We start from the raw sequence: 15,963 nt of genomic DNA on the forward strand, positions 1-15,963 counted from the left end.
GGCGGGATCCTCGTCATCCGATCCCCCGCCGATTGACTTACGTGCCCATCAGGACCTCCTTCGTCGGGTGGCACAAGCCGTTAACCTCCCGGTAGCGGAGGTCATCGAGGACGAGGACCCGATCACTAATGTGGTCAGAACGGAGGCCCCCCTGCGAGTGGCCCTGCCTTTCGTTTGGACGATCCAGAGAAATGCCACCACACTCTGGCAGTCCCCTGCGTCCATCCCTCCCACTGCCCGCGGAGTGGAGCGGAAGTACTCGGTACCCCCGACTGGGTACGAGTACATGTACACCCACCCGGCCCCGGACTCCCTAGTGGTACAGTCAGTTAATGACCGGGAAAGGAATGGGCAACCTGCGCCTGCACCTAAGTCCAAGGACGCGCGCAGGATGGACCTGTTGGGCCGAAAGGTATATTCGGCTGGCGGCCTCCAATTATGCATAGCCAATCAGTTGGTTCTCCTGGCCCGCTATGCCTACGATAATTTCGTGGCCCTCTCTAAATTTACAGAGTTGGTTCCAACATCCTCCAGGCAGGAGTTCTCAGCTTTGCTGGAAGAGGGCAAGAAAGCTACCAGGTCCTCTATTCAGGGCTCACTGGACTCTGCAGACTCCGGAGCCAGGACCTTGGCATCGGGAGTAACAATGAGAAGGATCTCCTGGCTGCAATCGTCCACCTTGCCGCCAGAGGTTCAATATACATTGCAGGACTTGCCCTTTGATACCAAGGGCCTATTCTCGGAGAAAACGGACTCCAGAATCCAGACCCTTAAGGATGGGCGCATTGCCATCCGTACATTGGGCATGCACACGCCTGCGACACAGCGGAGACCCTTCAGGCAGCAGCCCTTTCGCCTGTTCAATCAGTCCAGGTCACGGCCTGATAATACACGCAGGGGCAGAATGAACCGCCGTAGACCATCGGGCAATCGGCGTACCCAGTCCCAGGCGCCTTCCAAGGCCCCCCAAGGGCCGAAGCAGGCGTTTTGATGGGACGCCCGAGGACGGCCCATCAGTCTCTCCTCTGGATCCTTCCCCTTTATTTTTCAATCGTCTTTCCCACTTCCTCCCGGCGTGGTCCCAGATTACATCGGACAACTGGGTGCTATGCACGGTAGAGTCTGGTTACCATCTTCAGTTTGTTTCGCCCCCACCCTCCCACCCTCCCACCCCGTCCCTCTTCAGGGACCCCTCTCACGAGCAAGTCCTCATACAAGAGGTCGAGTCTCTGCTGAGCATGGGTGCTATAGAGGAGGTGCCGAGCGATCTGCGAGGCAGGGGATTTTATTCCCGATATTTCTTAATCCCCAAGGCGAAGGGAGGCCTACGACCCATACTCGACCTCCGAGAGCTCAACAAATACCTTGTCAAACTCAAGTTTCGCATGGTGACCCTGGGGACTATCATTCCCTCCCTGGATCCGGGAGACTGGTTTGCCGCCCTCGACATGAAGGACGCGTATTTTCATGTCGCCATTTACCCTCCTCATCGGCGCTACCTGCGTTTCGTCATCAACAATACGCACTACCAGTTCACAGTGCTGCCCTTCGGCCTCTCTACAGCGCCGAGGGTATTCACCAAGTGCATGGCAGTGGTGGCCGCGGCCATCCGCCGTCGTTGGATACATGTCTACCCCTATCTCGACGACTGGCTAGTCCGAGGACCATCCCGCCAACTGGTGGCGTCCCACATGGCCACGGTCCTAGCCCTGTTTCAGCGTCTAGGGCTTATGATAAATGCCGAGAAGTCGATGTTGACCCCTTCGCAAAGAGTGGAGTTCATCGGTGCGGTCCTGGATTCCAATGTGGCCAGGGCCTGCCTGCCCCAACCTCGGCATCAGTCTCTGGTCTCTCTAGTTTGAGACCTTCAGGCTTTCCCACGGACAACAGTGCGTTCCTGCCTCCGCCTTCTGGGCCACATGGCTTCGTGTACATTCGTCACTCAGTACGCGAGGTTGCACCTTCGCCCGTTTCAAATTTGGCTCGCGTCAGTGTACCGGCCCCACCGCGACTCCATCGATATGGTGGTCACGCCCACGAAGCCAGCCATCGCTTCGCTCACCTGGTGGCTGGACCCAGCAGTCGTGTGTGCCGGAGTCTCTTTCCGCCCTCCTCAACCATCCGCCACTCTGACCACGGATGCGTCAGAGCTGGGGTGGGGGGCACACCTAGCCGACCTGCACACCCAAGGCCTCTGGTCGCCCCGAGAGCTCTCCCTCCATATCAATGTCAGAGAGCTCCGGGCGATTCGCCTCGCCTGTCAAGCCTTTTGCCCCAGTCTCCAAGGGCATTGTATCACGGTGTTGACGGACAACACAACGGCAATGTTTTATGTCAACAAGCAGGGTGGAGCCCGATCTTCCCCGCTGTGCACGGAGGCGATGCTACTGTGGGACTTCTGCATAGCCCACTCCATTCACCTGGTGGCGTCCTATCTTCCAGGGGTGCAGAATACGCTGGCCAACCATCTCAGCAGGTCGTTCCTGTCCCACGAGTGGTCCCTCCGCCCAGATGTGGTTCACACGATTTTCCGGAGGTGGGGGTTTCCCCGGATAGACCTGTTCGCATCCAGAGAGAACAGGAAGTGCCACCAGTTCTGCTCATACCAGGGTCGCGCCCCGGGCTCCCTGTCGGACGCATTCCTCTACCCCTGGACGGGTCACCTACTGTATGCCTTCCCTCCGTTCCCGCTCGTACATCGGGTGCTTCTCAAGCTTCGGAGGGACAGAGCCCGCCTCATTCTCGTTGCTCCGGCCTGGCCGAGGCAGCACTGATACACTCTGCTGCTCGAGCTATCAGTACGAGATCCCATCCCTCTACCCTTATGGCCGGACCTGATAACGCAGGACTTCGGCAGGCTCCGCCACCCGGACCTGCAGTCCCTCCATCTGACAGCCTGGTACCTGAGTGGTTGACCCACGCTGAGCGGGCCTGTTCGGCGGCGGTCCAGCGGGTCCTCCTGGAGAGCAGAAAGCCCTCCACTCGCTCGACCTACCTCTCTAAATGGAAGCGATTCGCCATATGGTGCGACCAGAGAGACATGAATCCATTCGTAGTACCTATCCCAACGATCCTGGACTACCTCTGGTCACTTAAAGAGCAGGGTCTGGTGGTCTCATCATTAAAGGTGCACCTGGCAGCAATATCTGCCTTCAGGCCACCCGTCGGTCACCGATCCATCTTCTCCGATCCTACGGTTTCCCGCTTCCTCAAGGGTCTTGAGCGATTGTTCCCGCCAGTGCAGCCTCCGACTCCGCCCTGGGACCTGAATCTGGTCTTGGGCAGGCTCATGGGAACCCCCTTTGAGCCCTTGGCTACGTGTTCGCTACTCCACCTGTCGTGGAAAACAGCCTTTCTTGTCGCCATAACCTCAGCGAGGCGAGTTTCCGAGCTCCAGGCCCTGACGGCCGGTTCTCCGTACACCATCTTTCATACGGACAAGGTCCAGCTTCGGCCTCACCCGGCCTTCCTCCCTAAGGTGGTGTCAGCCTTCCATGTAAATCAGGACATTTTCCTTCCCGTTTTTTTCCCGAAGCCTCATGCCTCGAGTCGGGATCAACAGCTGCACACCCTGGATGTCCGCAGGGCCCTTGCGTTCTACATACATCGAACAAAATCCTTCCGGCGTTCGCCACAACTGTTCATAGCAGTTGCAGGGCGTATGAAAGGCAAGCCGGTCTCCTCTCCGAGGATTTCCTCATGGGTCACCGCATGCATCAGAACTTGCTACGAGCTGGCTGGTGTGCCAGCTAACCATCTTACCGCTCACTATACGAGAGCGCACGCCTCGTCTGCCGCCTTCCTGGCCCATGTCCCCATTCAGGACATCTGTAGAGCGCCCACCTGGTCTTCTGTCCACACCTTCGCCTCCCACTACGCGCTGGTGCAGCAATCAAGAGACGATGCAGCCTTCGGCTCCGCAGTCTTGCACTCTGCCACGTCTCACTCTGACCCCACCGCCTAGGTAAGGCTTGGGAATCACCTACATGGAATGGATAGGAGCAATCACTCGAAGAAGAAAAGACGGTTACTCACCGTTGTAACTGTTGTTCTTCGAGATGTGTTGCTCCTATCCATTCCAGACCCGCCCTCCTTCCCCACTGTTGGAGTAGCCGGCAAGAAGGAACTGAGGAGCGGACGGGCCGGCTGGGGTATATAACTAGCGCTATAGCGGCGCCACTCCAGGGGGCGCCCAGCCGGCCCGCCGGTGTTGCTAGGCTAAAAATGTTCCGAAGAGCCGTGCACACGTGGCGCGCACACCTACATGGAATGGATAGGAGCAACACATCTCGAAGAACAACAGTTACAACGGTGAGTAACCGTCTTTTCCAGGAGGCGCTTACCACAGGCAGCTCCCAGCCAGCAGTGCAGCAGGGCTCAGTCAGGCTACCTGCCATGGCCCCACGCCACTCCCAGAAGCAGCTGTGGCTGGCTGCTGCTGGCACGTCTCTATGCGCCCCTTGGTGGGAGGGGGGAAGCGGGTTTCCGTGCGCTGCCTGTGCCCACAAGCACTGCCCTCAAAGCTTCCATTGGCCAGTTTCTGGTCAATGGGAGCTGTGGGGACAATGCTGGGGGCGAGAGCAGCACGCGGAGCTGCCTCCTTCTGGCAGGGGTGCGCAAAGACGCACCAGCAGCAGCCAGCCACTTCCATGAGCGGCGTGTGGCCACGGCAAGCAGGCATCCTGCCTGAGTGTCCCGCTGCACTGTGGGACTTTTAGTGGCCCGGAGATTGCGAGGGGGCAGCCAAAGAGCCTGGCGGGCTGGACAGAAATGTTAGATGGACCCACAGGTCATATTTTGCCTACCGCTGATCTAAAAGCTAATTTGGTTACATTGATAAACTTCTAACTGGATATAGGTAAACACAGACAAATACACTTAGCAACTATTCTTTGATTCTTATCAATACAACGTGAATGAGTTGGGGATTGCTAGCCTGATTAACATTTCTTTGATACCTATACATAAATGGATTGCCTTGATTACAAATGCAATGCCACTTGTTAAATTGTTATGGGTCATATACCAGCTAGCTGGTTTGCCTGCCCCACAGTTAGAAATACACATCTGACATAGTGAGATTAAGCCATCTTCTCACTTCTGCTGAGATGGTGGACCTATTTCTGCATACATCTTTCCACAAAGGAGTTTTAAAATTGCAAAATTATCCAAGAGAAATGTCTTGCTCAAATCCTGAGCAATAAAGCCCCTAATTTAAAGGAACCATCATAACAATCAACTATTTGTGGCCATTGACATAGTCACACTTTGACACCTCACTCCTCATTCATCCTGGACTGTCCTCACAGATCAGCTGACACAAGGAAGTGACGAAGCTGGAGCTCCAAATGATAAAAAAAACTTGCTCAGAGTGATCAGATTTTTTTAATTTCTGTGCTATGGCAATTGTTGAATGAAAGTGTTAACCGTTATGAAGTGTAAGTAGTTTGATTAATTACAACTGCTTCAGCATGGTAGTAAAGTCAAATGTTTTATTTGCTGTGAGTAACTCTTCACTTAATTCTCAGCTCAGATGAATGGTGGTAGAGCAAAAGGACAAGCTGCCCAGTCTTGCTTATTCCAGAGGTTGTTAGTCCCTGGCCCAAGTTGTGACTGTTGGAAATTAATTGTTTTTCCAATCATGTCTTGAACCTCCCGTTTTAGGGAAGATTATATATAGGATCATAATAAATCAACTCCCACTACACTTAATCTATCACTATTCTTGCTCCATACCAGTCTGGGCATGCAAGTGAAACTATTGATATCAAAGGTTGTCCTCGTGAAAACAATTTTAATAATCCATGAACAACTTTTGACGATTGTCAATGAAATATTGTTGATACACCTGGAGGCTCTTGCAAAAGTGGGCAGAGTAGCTCTTTTGTGGATTCTCTCCTTCGATTCAGAGAAATCTTTTAGAGTATTATTGCGGAGCTGCTCATCATCTGTGAAGGACCCTACCTGTAATGTCCTTCAGGGTTCCATCTTGTCACCACTGCTAAACTATGTTTATATTCCATACAAAAAAGATGACAAATTTCATCCTAGAAGTTGAAAGTTTCAGAAAGAGACACTATCAGCAGCTGAAAACAAGGGTTAGAATGGAAATTGCACCTTCATGTTTGTTGTTGCTCCACTGCACTGATGCCACATTCTTACTCTTTCATTTTATGACACAAAGATGAATGGAAATAAACTGGCCGCTATGCAAGCCAAGAATGACACTGGCTGGCAAAAGGAATCAATAACTATAAGAGTGTTCACATTGTATATTGATGGGGTATTCCCAACTTTCATCAGAATAATAGGCAGCCTCAAGGTCCTATTAAATCCAATAATACTCCTGAATTCCAAGATAGCAGCAATGATCTGTTATGCCTTTCACCGTCTGTGGCACACCACGAGACATCTCAGCTTCCTCTCACCGTACACAGCATCACAGCAGTTAAGGTCATCTGAAAGTGCTTGCTGTCAGAACCTCAGTTTGAATACCCACGTCAGCTCCTGTGCTGTTCCTCCCTGCAGATGCAATATTGAAGGCAAAACCCAAGGTGAGCATGACTTTAAGCCATGTTTGCACCCTCTGAATTCAGGGCTCCTGTGGGGGCCAAAATACCCAGGAAGCCTTGGGAGCAACTCAAAATTACAGCAGACTCCCTACTGCTGTAATGGCTTGTGGTGCAAGCCAAAATGGCTATAGCAGCATGTGCTGTTCCCCAACCCTTTCCCATCTTGCTCAGTTCCCACAAGAGCTTCCTCTATTCTGGAATTTATAGAGGAACTAGTGAGTATAGGGGCTAGAGTGAGGAACATAATCCCCCCCTCAAAGGGCTAGCAGTAGTAGTGTTAGTTGAAGGTCTCCACCTTTGAATTTGGCTCTTCTTGGGAAAGCCAGCGTCTAGAGATCATCAGGATGAAATTCAAGATCCATTCATGTTAACATTTGATTGTCTTTTGTTTGTTGAATTCCCTTCATTAGTGCCTAATTTCCATGGTGACAGGCTCTACAAAAGAGAACCGAATCTTCTGAAACACATTAAATCATTTATCATTTCACCACAATATTCAATCTAAGTAAGTGCTGTTCTGCAGGCACTGGCTCACAATAGGATTAGTGCTGAAATCCAATGGAATCCTGTAAATCTTATTAAAATAATTGATCAATCCATAAATGGTATCAGAGAAAAATATCGCTGCAATTTAAAGTATGATGTTTTACTGTCTTGGACCAGTGCCATAGTCTAGCACTGTAAATGGCTAAGGTCCCACAGCTCTTCCATTTATTTATTTAAGGAGAGAATTAAGTCATAGAACTAATTTTATAGATTAAGAGATTCCAAGGCCAGAGTACCTAATGGAAAACACCTGGGACAACCTTATAGTAATCATATGACATTAATGGCTATAAACCAGTCCAAAAGAATCATCATCAGCATGGACCCTGAAGTCACCAAGCACATTCACCAGCACCGTTGCTCTGTGGAAGCACTAGGTGAAGGGAGATTTGTAAACTACCATTAAGCCCTTCCTTATGTCATCCTGTGACTCATACATTAGATGGACACACTCTATTAGATCCTGTTTTAATCCACAATTGAACACACACAACACTTACACAAATGCATAACTATAAACATATACTTAAGTACTTTACTGAATCAAGGCCTTAGAGCAGGTAACCTGCTATGTCTCACATTGAATATAAAAAAAATCACAGCCACCCCTTCACAGTCCCTTCTCAGAGTTCATTCTGAACTAAATACCTTGTGGAAATCAGCTGGGCCAGTTATTTATGATGAAGCTTCATCCAGTCATATCTCAGTTATCGATGCCATGCCAGAGTTCTCATCCCTGATTAAATCATGGCTGATGGTAAAATTTATTAGCCACTGACCATATATTAAACAGCATAATTCAACATCAAACTTACTTGGAGGATATGGGGGAGTATCGTGCTGAATTGTGAATTTATTGGGTCCTCTGTTTCTGTCAAAGACAAATTTTGTAATCATGAATTAGTTTGTAGACTTCCTTGATAGTTTTAGTGCCTTTTTATATGGAGATTATTCTAATGGCATCTTTGAATATCAGATTTTAAAAGAGAGGAGATTTGTGCATGCAGGGAGAGCAGAATATCAGTCACAATCCACCATGTGGATCTGAGAAGAGCGTTTTGTCTAAATTTAGTAGGTAACTATTGGATGTTTGCAGTAAGCCTGCTAAAATATTTTAAGTAAATAGTGAAAAAATATGTATCATTTGCAGTAATTGATTTTATTTTAAAATTACTTTACTCTCTCTCTCCCCCTCAACTCTCTCTTTCTCTCACATCTACTCACCTATCCACTCACCCACCAACCTCACTGGACATAGTTCTCAGCCGCTCTCCAGTTTTTACTTTTTTCGATAACCCCTCTCTCCCAAAGTCATCATGTTTTAGAAGTACCCTTCTGGCTGATGAAAGCTGAATCTGAAACATTCTGGAGACTGTCAAAGCCATTCTGGAAATGAGCATTCACTGTGGAGCAGAGGTAGTCAATAAGTGGACCGCATGCCAAATCCGGACCGCCAGATGCTTTTGAACAAATCCCCAGAATGTTATTTACTTCTTATTAGTATCATTATTGTTGTTGTTTTTTTATTATTTTCCCCCCCAACATGCTGTAAAAACTCCATGGCCCACCTGTGTTACAATAGCAGGTTTTCTGCATATAAAAGCCAGGCTCAGCATTGTGGGTAGCAAGCAGGGCAATTGCCTGGGGCCTCATGCCACAGGAACCCCCACAAAGCTACATTGCTCAGGCTTCGGCTTCAGCCTCAGGTGGCGGGGCACAGGGCCTGGGCTTCAAACCCATGTGGCAGGACTTCAGCTTTCTGCCCTTGGCCCTGCTTGGCGGCCCTCCTGAAACCTGCTCGTGGCCTCCCAGGGGGCCTCAGATCCCTGGTTGAGAACCAGTGCTCTATAGGCTCAGGGCCTGGATATTTTGAAGCCTTGGGAGAAACCCATCTCCTTAGTGAAGCTACTGAAATGAAAAGTTATTGTAGCCACTAGACCACTTGGGTAAATTACCCTATTATGTTGTGTTTTCTGAATCCTCTGCCCAGATAGACCACGCCAGTCTGTCACAGAAACCTGTTTTTTAATTAATCTATAAAATTTTCAAAGGAATAAGAGGCATTTCCTATCATGATACAGTAGCCAATATTAACAAGGACTAAAATGCCATGACCATCAATTATCATCAAATAACTAAAGTTTCCTTAGTAAAATCACAGAATGTTAGAATTCCAAAGAGAGTGGCAGGTAGGTGTAGTATTTTAGGAAGCACTGTGGCAAACATTCTGATTACAGTTAGACCCATGTAACAGTTAGGCCCTGTTGATTTTAATGAGTTACCACAGATTTACACCGACATAAGTGACATCAGAATCTGGTCGTATGTGTGTCAGAGGAGAGAGCGTCTCATTTATCCAGGATCTTGGAGAAAAGGCTCTCAGGCAGCTGTGTGTCTCACCATATATTTATTTTATGTTTTGGGGATTCTTCAGAGCAGAGCTCAAAAGGTCGGGGAGGATAGGAATTACATTTCTTTCCTCATTTAATACCCTGATGTTCCTTTTAATTTTGTATCCTCTTTCATGCTCTGTGAGCCTTCTCTCATGGGTGGGATATGTAGTACAAATGGTGCATGAATGATACAGTATTGAAATAGTTTTCTCTTGTATTCTTTTAAAAGGCTCAGAAGCATTGTTTCTTCACTCTTCCTGAAAGGAGGACAGAAACACTGCTATGTTTCCTCCCCCACTTACAGGAAGGAAACCAGGGTCTGTTCATTAGGTGGAGCCACATTAAACCCCTTTTCCATGGGTTTTAGTTTAGGCCGTCCCATAACTTCCTAGTTCTGAATTTAAGATGGCTGGGAGAGGGTTACCAATCCATTGCATAGTGATAGAGCTAAAAAAATCAAGGGAAACCAGTTTGTCTCAATCCTTAGATTTATTTTGTTTTCCCATGTATTTCTATATTTACTTTATCAAGTAAAAATAAAGTTTCTTCTCAATGATGATCCAAGGAGAGAAAGCATTGGGATTTTTCTTCTAACACCAGCCACTGCACAGAAATGAGTTGTTAATCAGTAAGGGGCAGTACACTTCAGCTTGGCCCAGCTGTGGCACTTCTAACAAGACACAGGTGCTGTGTGGAGGGCACATAAGGTGACTGAGGAAAACTACCTTTTTTTTTTTTGGCAGGGGTGTAGCTACCAGGAACAAAAAAGGGAAGCACCATAGCACCATAGCAAGACTTCATAACCCCAGTTAGAAGAGTTTTAACTCTTAAAAGCCCCTCACAAATCAGAAAAGAAATTACATACAATAAAATAAAACAGGTAGCATCTGTTTCAACTTGTATAAACAAAATGAATGACCACACATACATAAATGTACTGACATGTGCTTTTATTTTGGAGCTGCAGGCTCTAGGATTTATGTTTTCATATGGCATAGGAATGGAGTATAATCAAGCCAAGGTAAGAAAAATAAAAAGTGATATGCTTTTAAAAATTAAAGAAAGGACTTACCAAAAATACTACTGGTTTTGTTTTTTTTCATTCCTTATATAATTTTTTGTTTTGATGTTTTAGGCACTTGTTTATTACACATTTGGAAGTCTTGGAGGAAATTTGATATCCCAGATGATTTTGGTTTGTAAATTATATATTTGGCAGCTCTATTTCTTGTTCTCTGTATAATAATCCAAAGGTTAAAGAATAAGAAAAATATCTCTTATTTATTGTATTAGGGATACCGTTACTGGGTCGGAATCAATGTTCCAAGAAATTGTGAAGCAGCACTAACTAATTACAGGAAAGTGGCATATTTCAGTAAGCAATCCACATGTTATTACTATTGTCATACCTCATTTTAGAACAAATGAGAAATAATATGTGAAGTGAAGAAAAAACAATTTCTCATTCATAACTGGTAATATACACACACACACACACACATATATATATAGCATCAGATTCTGCTCTCAGATGCAGCTTTCATTAAGATCTACAGGAGCTATGCACATATGGTAGATTTTAAGTTGCAGTCTCATGAGTTCCATTAATACTGTGTATTTTCATATAGTAGTTACAATAAGATTTTGGAAACGTGGGGACATCATAGTTAAAGTTCTAAGACAATTTCCATTAGAAGCCTGATTTTGGCATCCCCATCTTCATAAGAGGAAGTGAATCTAGACGTACTCTGGACATCATTGGCTATGCCACTTTCCAGCCAGTGTCACTAGTTTAAGGGGCTGAGCACAATCTCTGATGGCATGAGGGAGGCTGCATCTACCTTGTGTCACTGCAAACGTATACCTCAGACAAATTTCTACTGGGTACCCCTGCCCTAATCATGGAAACTAATCTTACACTGGAACTTTAGAAGCTCCACAACTATGGTAGCCTCAAACATGGTTCTCCCAAACCACATTCAAGCTTATAAACCCAAAGAGAACCACATTTAAGGCTCCATAGAAATTTTAAACCAAGCCTACATAGCCATAGCTCATGACACCTATATTTCTTCACTAAAGTTAGAGGCAAAACCTATTCAGCCATTTGAGTTATGAGCTTGCCCAAACACTTTCCTCTTTATAACTGAACATGCCCCACATCAACTGGAAGCATGGGTGGTAGGTTTTATCATACACTTGAAAGCCATATGTTGTTATTTATGTAAAAGATATGACTAAGTTTCTTGTGGGAACTGATGAGGTTCTTCAGTGTACTGGTGGAGGGAGGGCAGAGATAGGGGGCAAAGTTAACACCGATGTTAAAATGTTCACTGCGTGTTTTTTGAACTCCTAATGTCTCACTGATGTTTGTTAAATTATAACACGGATCATTTTTTTAAAAAGTCACATTCTCAACTTTAACTTTAATTTGCCTGGATAAAGATATTCTTTCTCTCTGAATTATAAAGTGACCTTCATATAATATTTTATAAGAAAAATGGAAAACCAACTTTTCATATCTGAAAGTAATATATACCAAATTAAAGTATCTTGTATTATTAATTTCCATGCTAGCTTTCCCATTTATCAATGTTACTCTTAATGCAACACCAATAAAATGTCATTTATTGCTATGCTCATACCAAGAATTATTGACCTTAATATTCAAGTTATGAAAGTAATTCTGATATTTTACTTCTAGTTCCTCAAATACATACACATCATCATCTTTATGGAAGTTGCATAAATGCAACAATAACCAGTACATTTCTGGCAGGAATGACTGTGATTTTGATAAACATAGTTGTCATTTCTCAGGTCAGCCCATATTGGCCTTCCATCTACATGACATAATGAGCAGATGCACCAATGAAACTGCGGAGTTTCTAATGCAAATCTAGGCACTGTCCCTTCTTCCAAGTTCCTCGCTTTTGTTCTGCTTCACATAAAACAAGTAGCAGAAGTTTCTTCATCTGCTCTCACTTTTTACAGTTGTCCATTTTTAGTTCTCAACTTGTTAGTTGAAATCCAGTCCTACATTAAGTTTTGTAGCCTTTATGAGAATTTGTCATCAGCCCTTTTAAGTGTCTTTTCAATTTGCTAATCCAATGGTCTGCTTTTCATGATTCCTCCATTGCCCCTGCTACAAAAGATCTAGATTGCAGGGGCAGATACCATCATTTTTTCCTGAATTCAGCACTGTATAAACAATGCTAGAACATGCTTGGTACATCTTTCGACTTTATTTGGCTAACCAGTTGTGACGGTGCTGCCCGTGGGAGCCAGCTGAGGTCACTCAATCAGGGTGAACTGCAAACAAAATGGGGCAGACAAACCCCAAACGCTGGTGGTTATTCCAATACTTAGATTTATCAACCACCACAAAACAGCTTCTCTAGTACCTCACTGGTCACTTAGAAGTCCAAACCATGCAGTTCCCTTAAAGTACCCAGCCTTAGGCATCCGTCCAGACACACCTGTCAGATATGATGATGATTCCTGATAACCTTACTTTATCATATAAAAGAAAAGGTTCTTCCAATCCCAAAGTATCAGCCACATACCCAGGTCCAATTATAACTTAGATCTTAACCAAAATACATGCTATAGCCAATTCTTATTAACTAAGCTAAAATTTATTAAAAAAGAAAAGAGAGAGTGTTGGTTAAAAGATCAATATACATACAGACTTGAATTCAATTCTTGAGGTTCAGATACATAGCAGAGATGAGCTTGTAGTTGCCAAAAGTCCTTTTAGAAATAGTCCATAGGTTATAGTCCAATTTCCATATTCAGGGTGGCTCCAGTCAATGACTGGGGATCTCAATCCTTGTGGCTTAAGGTTTCCCCCTCTTGAAACCCAAAGCAGATCTGAGATGAAGAAGGATCGTGTCCCAGGGTTTTTATACATTTCCAGCAGCCTTTTGAAAACAACAGGCTTAACTCCTTCTCCCAAACATCCTGGCAATTAGCACAGAGTAATTTATCCATTAAACAGTTCAGATACAGGTTACCACAACCTTCAAAGAGACACATAGAAAATAATACTATTTCACTCAAGTATCATCATAAATGTTAATATTCTTTTTTGATCTTTGAATTAAAACTATAGCAATAGACAAGACTTGTTTGCTTATATCACAAGACCTGAGCAAACATCTACCCTTGAGATCTCTAACAATGCAGACTGCATTTCAAAGCTCTATTCATTTACATATGTTCCTAACCAGTCCTTAAGGTTCACCCATGGGTCAGGTCAGTCGGTGAGGTGAGTTAATTAACTCTTTCTGGCCCTGTCATCTTTGAATGAGATATTATATCACACTCATAACGTCACACCAGTTTTTTGCATAATTTCATGAAACTCTATGTAATGTACCGTCCACATTAATAATCTCTAAATTGCTAAATATAATACCACTGTTCTATGTCAACTCTTGTCTTGTCATTTTTATTAACAGTTGCTGATAAATTAGAAAAAAATGAAGAAATGCCAGTAGAAAAAGTGAGACTGATGGAAAAATCAGAAAATCTGAGTTCGAACAATGACTTCTTAGATTGGGATGTACACCAATACTATAAGTTTTTGGCTGAAAGAGGAGACACACAGATACTGGTAATGTGTAAAGTTAAAATACCGTTTTCTGGAAAAAATGTTAACTTCTGGGGACAGGACAGTATTCATGAACTACAAATGTTTTGTCATATTGGGCCTTATCCTGCAACACTCCAGTCAATGGGAACAGGATTTGGGCACACAGGGGAAATGGGTACAGGAGACTCCTTGGTATGGCTGAATCCCTACATGGCACATAACCATTCATTTCCATTGGACTCCATGCAGACACAAAGGTCTGCTCATATGGATCTGATTGCAGGATTAGGGCTTTAGAAGTCAGCTCTTTAGGCATGAACCATGTGTTTGTGCAGTGCCTAGTACAGTGGAGTCCCAACCTCGATTAGAGTTTCTGGGTGCTGCGATAAAATGAAATGAAGTAATAATTTTATTAGGTTATGCCAAAACCATTACAATATTTATTCCGTTGTATGAAAGCTTTCCAGATATACTACTTGCTCGGAAGTCAGTAATAAAGTACTGTCAATACTTTTATTTTCTGCCCAGTGGGAATTTATGGTATTTTTTCTGGGATTTCAGAAAGACAGAGAATATTGCTGAAATAAAATTTTTGAATAATTATTTCTAGGTATTTCTTGGACAATTACATCTTGCAGGAAGGAAGGGACTAGAGAAAGATCATTCTGTAGGTATATTTAAATAAGAGCTGAGGATTAAATCTTGCAACACTAGTTTTCACTACAGCCAGTTTATTTGCATATATGAATATTCTGCAGTAAACGAAAGTCATTTTTCTTCATTGATTCTGTACAATTAAGAACCCCATTATACACTAAAAAAGACTTTGTTCTACCGAGTTTCAGCTAGCATGGTTATGAAGGTGGGTGAGCTCAGATAGAATATCTAGGGCCCATAATTATCTCAGTACCCCAAGGAAGCCAAAAAAGTTTCAGTGCAAGATAACTTTTAAACATTTACAGCAAACGTATATGAGAGAGGATGGAATTAGAGGCAAGTTTCTTCCCTCTCTAGTCCTGTGGGGAGCAGAGCAAGTAAGGCAGTTAGTCTCTTCCCTTTCTATTCTTGCTGTTGGAGTAGAACAGTGGTCCCCAACCTTTTTCGTCTGGTGGGCGCCAGACGACGAGCCATGGAGGACAGTGGCAGCAGACGAGCATCTGCCGAAATGCCGCCAACAAGCGGCAATGTCAATAGGCGGCGCCGCCGACAAGCAGCGTCATCCAGAGGCATCGCCATCAAAATGCCGCCGAAAATCGGCAGCATTTCGGTGGTGACGCCTCTGGATGACGCTGCTTGTCAGCGGCATTTTGGTGGATGTTTGTCCACCAGCCAGTGCATGGGCACACTTAGGCACCCACGGGCACTACGTTGGGGACCCCTGGAGTAGAAGATCTGACAACTTTTGACTTACTGGGTCAGTGCAGCTTTCAGGGTCCTCAAAAATCCAAATATCTAAGCAGTTCTTTGCATCTAAGACTGGCCCTGTAAGAAGACATATACTGTAATTCATGTACATATAAAAAGCATGTGATACTGATGACAATTTGTGCTTATCTGAGTGTTTTCAGACACAAAACTGACTTTGACAATTGTGGGAGGGGATGTATTTTAAAGGCAAAATTATATTTCTGAAAGCTAGTTCACATTATGGAGAACACTAAAGTTTTTTTCTTATGGTAACATACATGGTAACAAGAATTTGTAAAAATTAGTTCATATGGCCTCAACACTGTCAATCTGTTCCTGTCTAAGGTCAGAGTCTTTTTAGGTGACGGATCTAGATTCTCTGTTCTTACCTTTGTTTCAGCCACCACCCACCTATCATAGCAGACTAAGGCCCTGATTCTGCAAAGGC

General features: G+C 44.9%; 1 protein-coding gene across 6 annotated transcripts in view; it reads left to right on the plus strand.

Moving 5' to 3' along the window:
- The window catches only part of SEL1L2 (SEL1L2 adaptor subunit of ERAD E3 ligase), an 82,283-nt gene that overhangs the window by 34,604 nt on the left and 31,716 nt on the right, over window positions 1-15,963 (plus strand). For all 6 annotated transcript variants that reach the window (XM_045008762.1, XM_045008763.1, XM_045008764.1 and 3 more), the window contains exons 6-10: window positions 10,479-10,532; window positions 10,647-10,706; window positions 10,805-10,886; window positions 13,975-14,129; window positions 14,719-14,775. In XM_045008762.1, coding sequence (XP_044864697.1) covers window positions 10,479-10,532; window positions 10,647-10,706; window positions 10,805-10,886; window positions 13,975-14,129; window positions 14,719-14,775 — 408 coding nt within the window. The remainder of the gene's footprint in view (window positions 1-10,478; window positions 10,533-10,646; window positions 10,707-10,804; window positions 10,887-13,974; window positions 14,130-14,718; window positions 14,776-15,963) is intronic.

The sequence above is a fragment of the Mauremys mutica genome, chromosome 3 (assembly GCF_020497125.1).
Source record: "Mauremys mutica isolate MM-2020 ecotype Southern chromosome 3, ASM2049712v1, whole genome shotgun sequence".
In the NCBI taxonomy this organism is placed as follows: Eukaryota; Metazoa; Chordata; order Testudines; family Geoemydidae; genus Mauremys; species Mauremys mutica.